General features: G+C 40.4%; 1 protein-coding gene across 2 annotated transcripts in view; it reads right to left on the bottom strand.

Annotated features, from left to right (window-relative positions):
• The window catches only part of LOC119430789 (RNA binding protein fox-1 homolog 2), a 128,251-nt gene that overhangs the window by 90,403 nt on the left and 31,260 nt on the right, over window positions 1-6,588 (bottom strand). Inside the window, exon 1 of one of the 2 annotated variants that reach the window (XM_037698265.1) lies at window positions 713-869. The exons of the other annotated variant lie outside the window; for it this stretch is intronic. Coding sequence (XP_037554193.1) covers window positions 713-745 — 33 coding nt within the window. The 5' untranslated portion in view covers window positions 746-869. Of the gene's footprint in view, window positions 1-712; window positions 870-6,588 lie in introns of those variants that run through there. 2 annotated transcript variants of the gene reach the window in all.

Raw genomic sequence — 6,588 nt, 5'->3', positions numbered from 1 at the left:
TGTGTGTTTGTGAAATGTGTGGCAGAAATTACAGAGAGGAGGTGTTCAGAGAAGAGATCCAGAAGGAAGCAGCAGAAAGTCGGGGTGAGTAATGAAACAAAAGCATGGGGCAACTGTTCTGTGGACACCTGTCCCTGTCGCTCACGGGCTCCGGCGATGTACAACAGCTGCAGGAACCCTCAAGAGGAAAGACTTTTCACTTACCTCCCCCCTACCCCCACCACACCCCACTGCTTCTCCATTTCCACTCTTTTCTGTGGACAGCAGAGGAAAACGTGTAACAAACTGCTGCATCCAGCTGTGCGCTCTAATGCAGCGTGCTCACATAGATTCTTCTGAGCATACATAATACATGGCCGAGCACAGTTTCTGGCTGTGGCAGCTCGTGCTGTTCAGACTGCGTGCACACTTTTCGCTCTGGGCAGGGGGAACAGATGCCACAACAACGGTGAACAATAATACACCACCGCTCGTGTAAGCCAGGATCGCGGCCATACAGTTTTTCCAGCTTGCTGTCGTCTACAGATCTGTTTTTCCACTGCTTCTATTCCGTCACAGCAACTGTTCGCAGAGAGTTAACAAGAGTCCTGCAGCAAACGGGTCGAGCAGAGCCCTCGTCTGTTAGTGGTTAATCAACATTTAACGCTCTGTGACAGTGCAGCCTGGGCGATGAGACACGCAGACGTGGAGAAAAACGAAGGGAAACACTCACCGACAACACGTTAGGGTAGTACAGTCCCATCATCGTATTGTGTGCAACGACTCCCAGCAGGCGCTGCTCCTCGCTCCTTTCCTCTTCTCGCGCTGCCTCGCCTTCTCTCCCTCTCCGAGCCTGTGTCACCTCACCAGCTCCGTCGCTCGTCTGTCTCGCAGATTCAAAATCTCCCTCTCTCTGCCCCCGCTCACTCCGCCTGCCCTGCCAATCCCCACCCCCTCTTCCTCCTCCTCCACCTCCTCCTCTGCTGGCCTCTGTCCCTGTCACTCTCTCTCTTGCTCGTGTGTCTTCTTCTCATTTCACCCCCCTCCCCCCAACACTTCTCTCTTTCTCTTTCTCCCACTCACTCTTTTCTTTCCTTCTCCCACTCACTCCCTGCTTTCCTTCTACCCCCAGTCTTTATTTTTGCTGCTGCGCCCCTGCCTGCTCATCTCCTTCTGTCTCTTCTCCAGTCCACCTCCTCCTCTCTCACCCAAAAGCCTCCCGCCCCCTGCTCTCCTACTTCTCTCCCTGTCACACCTGCAAACTTTCCCCTCCCCTTGGCTCCCTTTCTCATGTCGCAGTCCTTCCCTCCTCTGCCCTCCTCTCTCTCGCTCTTCCTCTGTTCTCGTTCTCCATGTAGGTGAGTTAACTGGGGCTGCTGGCACCACTGGGAGAGAGACGGAGAAGACTTTCTGTCTTTCTCCCTCTAATCCCTTTCAGGCGTGCACCTTGTTACGCAAATGTGCTGGTGACTGCACATCAGATTCATCTTAATCCACACATACTGCAAAAATTAAAGACCTAGCCTCCTTGAAGGAGTTCACATCACCCACTGCTTTTCATGCTGGAGTATTTAAACTAAACGTATTTATGTTTAGAAATGACAGAGTTTTATTCTTATTGGTCAAGCTCTTGAAATAATGTTATACTGCAATATAGTTGCTAAAAGAGTTTGCTCCAAACGGTTATTGGTGAAATGTTAAAAAATGGTACGCCGATGATTCTCCTTTGCTAAAGGAGTTGGATAGCAAATGTTTATAGTTTTCAAGCAGAGTCTTTTTCTGGCCTGGACTTGGACAGTGAATGCAAGAAAACTATGGTTTTGGTGCAATACATAAAAAGCTGGTAGGAGTTACACTGTGTAGAACTGAGGTAAGTGTTTGTTTGTTTTTTGTCCAAGATGGCACAGAGTGATGGAACATGGCAAACAGAGGAAGCAACTTTATCTACCACCAGGTGCAAAGGCAGAGAAGGGGGTGGCCAAAGGTGGCCTTGGCCACCATAGATTTCTCTTCAGCCACCCCAATCATTTGAAGAAGCTATACTTTTAAGCAATAACTATAGAGCATAGATCCCTCAAATGCTAGCGGTGGCGGCAATCTTATATTTTGATTTAGCAACCTCATTTTTGAAAGGAACCTTTCTTACACTTACTGTATATGGTGGTGGCCATCTTGGATTTTGATGTGGCAACAATTTCAGAAAGGAAACTTTTGCATGTAGATGCAGCCACATAACAAAATGGAAGTCGGTACGTCACTTATTTTTTTTAAGTTACTGCACTGACGAGTACGGCTGGCGGGAACTTCCTATTCCTCTTCCTCTCATGGGCAGTAACGATCAGTTGTTAGGCTGATGGTCCTCTTTTTGATGGTGAACAACTAGTTTTGGCCGTCACCAGCAAATTGATCCACTATGAGAAGGTGCTATTTATAAGACTGAGTTTGTTGCAGCTCCTCAGACTGAAGAAGTTTTTTAGATAAAAGACAAAATGTTCATCAAAGAAGAATCTGTCGAGAAGACCTGACTAAACCTTCTTAGAACATCTTGAGTGGTGTTAATAGGTTCAAGAGATACTTTGATAAGACAGAAACAATAACACAAACATGGCAAATAGATCATTCTTCACTTTTGTCTATAGGTGATCTATCCTTAGACTCCCTAAAACTGCACCAGTACATATCAGTGTTTCCCCTATTATACAAGCGGGACGCCCCGCCCCGCCCCGTCAACATAACTGCACGCCCTGTCTACCAAACCCCACCTCCTTTTAGAGCCTGTGAAAATAATCCACCGAAATGCAGTTCATCTCACCGCCAGCAGAGGGACTGCAGTCGGTTTATACGAAGGCAAGAAGTCATTAGCGGCTGGTCCAAGTTGGTACAGAGGAAAAACAATTTTAGAATAAACAATTCTATCATGGGCAGGAAAAAATATATAAAGAAAATAATTTAGAAAAAAGTTATTAGCAAAATTCTGCATGTTCAAAGACACAAGTTTGACTGAAAACAAGGCCTCATTTTCGGCTACAGATTCTGAAGGGTCCGGTGGTCTGGAGGGTTTTCACAAAACTCTTGACTGAAATTTAAAACTAAGACATTTGTCAAAAATCATTTTGGGTTTATTTATGAGGGGAAAATACAATTTTTTAAAAATTGCCATAAAATAGTGTTTGTTTTTGTATTTTTAACAAAGACCCCAACAGAGTTAAAAAATTAAAAAAAAATTTAAAAAGTAATTTAAATGAGATGTTTTTATTTCAGGCTGAGATAGTTCTAAAAGAATGACTATTTTTTTTGTGGAAAAAATGTATAAAAAAAAAAAATATATATATATATATATATATATATATATATATATATATAATTTTAATTAATTAAATAAGGTGGTTGATTTTTCCCCTAAGCAAAATGAATGGTCATAAAGTTAAAGGATGATCAAGGGTTAATGACACTGTGCTCCACTCCTCTGCTCAGGGTGGAGTCCAACCATAAGGAAATGAACTTTAATGAGCATCTATCAACAGCTGATTGCCTGCTGAATTGTAAATGATTAGGGTATCTACTGAGCCAGCTGTTGTGTTTTTGTAATTTTCATTACAAGTCTATAATTATCTTGGCAATTTAGTCACTTTATGTTGACATACATACAGAAAAGACGAGGATGTAAATGTATCCGTTTTAATGCTCACAAAATCTTCAACTGCAATGCTCCTCAGCTCTAAGAAGCCTTTTAGCATCTTTAAGTTATTTGCTTTAGAATTAAGTCTTACTAATAATACTATTCAAACTAATAAAATGACAGAATAAATGACAGATTTGTTCTAGTATCTAGTTGTGCCACCAGGAGGAGCTTTGTCTTGTCCAGTGAGATGTAGTTATGTAGATTTATTTGTCGAAAAGTTTCATAAATTTAGGGGGGGGGGGGGGGTCTTTTCAGGTTGAGGAAACATGTTACTTGACAATTAATATCCAGCCATGTTGATGAACCCTAGCGAAACATTCTCCAGTCATTGTGCTTGTTAGCCGGTGAAACTCTATGCTAACAAAATGAACATTTAAAAATAAAATTTATTCTGTTTTGCGCCCCTAAAGTGTAATGACAAATCCTCATCAAGTTCATCATTGGGGAGAACAAGGAGACAGACGAGTTTGATTGAGGACTTGCTCATTGTGGTCGAACAGAAAACAACATTCCCATGTCTTTCATATACACCTGGACCTATACCTGGACCTACCATTCTATGTTTGTCTGTCTCCTTCCTGTCCTCTCAACCAGCCGGTCAAAGCAGATGGCCGCTTGTCCTGAGCCTGGTTCTGCTGGAGGTTTCTTCCTGTTAAAAGGGAGTTTTTCCTTTCCACTGTTGCCACTGTGCTTGCTCAGGATGGGAGACTGCAACAAAGCCAAGATTCAACTTGTCTGCTGGATTCCTTAGATAGAGAACTTTACTAATTGGCTTTTACGTACGTGAATGTTCCTGTAAAGTGCCCTGAGACAACTTTGTTGTGATTTGGCGCTTTATAAATAAACTGAATTGAATTGAAATGAAACAAACTTCAGTTTTCACAGTGCTCTATTTATCTATTAGTGGCTTTCTCTTCAATATTCTTGGTTTATTTTTGAACATGCTTGTTCGCTGAACAGCTTCATATCATTTTTGGCTTCTTGCCACTTTTGTTTAGATTACGTTATGGCTTCTTCAATAGAGAAGCTTTTGCATAAATTGCCTGGATCTGCTTTGCTTAGCTTCACAGTTGCTAACAGCTGTACTAAACAAACAAGCCGTGCTCCACTTGCTGTTTTCTTAGATTCTTGGGGGTGGACAAAGCTAAAAAATTTCAGCGATTATATCGGTTATCGGTAGCCGCCTCCCCTTCCCAATATTATAATCTTCCCGATAGCCAAAGTTTCCATGTCGGCTGGGCTCTACTTTGCAGCTGCAACGCATCTCTAGCTAATTATCGTCTAGCGTCTGATCACTATATGTACCAAAAATGATACAAAAACAGTGAAGTACAGAAGTTTTACAGAGGTATTAGTGGAGACAAACTATTCAGGCACCATTCATGTCATTTCTCATGTCCCCAAGTCATTTTCCCATTTAAATTTTACTACAGACAGTAATTTCATCTGATGACAACTTTGGAGTTGTGGAGTTTGTTTTGAAAAGCAAAACTGACAACAAGCCTGAGTGAGTGTTTTCAGATGAAGCTTGCTCCAGATGTGAGTGAGGGGAAGGGGCAGAGGTTTGTGCATAAGGATGCTGAGTGGAGTCTTTTCACACTTTGCTGAGAGGTACAGTAGAACCTGATGTAAATGGTCCAGATTTGTGTGTGGAGGATGGGCAGATGCAGCAGTTGTCAGGTGTCAGACTGTGCACTGGACAGGAAGTTAAAGGGGCTGCTGTCTGATGGAAATAAATGAGATTGTTTGAGAACCATTAGGATGTTAAACAGAATGTTTGGATTTGAACAGTGCTGTCATTTAGAAGTCTAAACTCGTAAGTTTTGACTTGTAAATGGCAGGTTTATTATAAGAAAATAAAATGAACAATGATTGAACAATAATATTAATAATAAATGATGGACCATAAATAGTATCCCCAACCAACCCCAATACAAATATCAGCTTTCTGGTGAGCACCAACCAGTGGACAGATTTAATTAAACTCTCAGAAATGGATGTGAACTCGTTGTCACTAAGCGTCTTATTAACACTTGGCCAGAGACGCTTTTATCAAATGAGGAAGACCTAATCCTATTTGTAATATCTGGAAGGTGTTAAAAAATAAAACCTGAGGAAGTCCAAGAGATGTAAGAAGCTGCTTAAAGGAAACAAGGATTTTTTTTTTACTCTGGTATTTTTGTCCTTCATAGTGCCAGACATCATTTAAATTGCTGTTGGTGCAGTTTCTGTTTTAAGCTGTGCAATTTTTTTTTTTTTTTTTAAAGAATTAAGAAAAAATAATGTGGTTTACAATTGAGCTTTACTCTAATTTTTTTTATATTTTGTTTTATTTGTACAAGCACTTCTTTCCGGTCACCTGGAAGAATATTTTTAGATTTCCAGTGACAGAGAGGGTTTTGGAGGAAATGTGAAAGTGTTTATTGTAAACACAAGATTTAAAAACATACAATAAAAATTTTCAATGGAAAAAGTAGACTGTGTTTTGTTATCAATAGTCTTTAATCATTTACTGTGAAGGACATGTTTGTTGTGTTTAAACCTCTGGGTTGAGTCATTACAATACTTAAAAACGCCATTTTCAATAAATATATTTGTTTAATTGCCCCTAATTTATAAAAAAAAAAATATTAACCTTGTTCACATGATCTGGAGTTTAATGAATAAATGATGAGTACAGATTAAAAAAAACGAGTGTGCCTTTTTCATCTGACTAGCTGGAACTGAGAGGAGGAGGAATGTGTACAGCTCACACAACTTGAAACCCTGGATCAGTTTTTGTTCATAAATGAAAAAACGACCAAAGAAACAATTGAGTTTAACATAAAACAGACAATTCTAGCAGATCAGTATGAAAGGTATATACTCCAAATTTAGTTTTTAATCATTAAAACTAATTTATTAAAGCCTTTACTTAATTAGGATTG

The sequence above is a fragment of the Nematolebias whitei genome, chromosome 3 (genome assembly GCF_014905685.2).
Source record: "Nematolebias whitei isolate Nwh7 chromosome 3, NemWhi1, whole genome shotgun sequence".
Classification (NCBI taxonomy): domain Eukaryota; kingdom Metazoa; phylum Chordata; class Actinopteri; order Cyprinodontiformes; family Rivulidae; genus Nematolebias; species Nematolebias whitei.
Note: the sequence above shows the minus strand (reverse complement) of the source record. Positions and strands in the feature narration are given on the sequence as shown.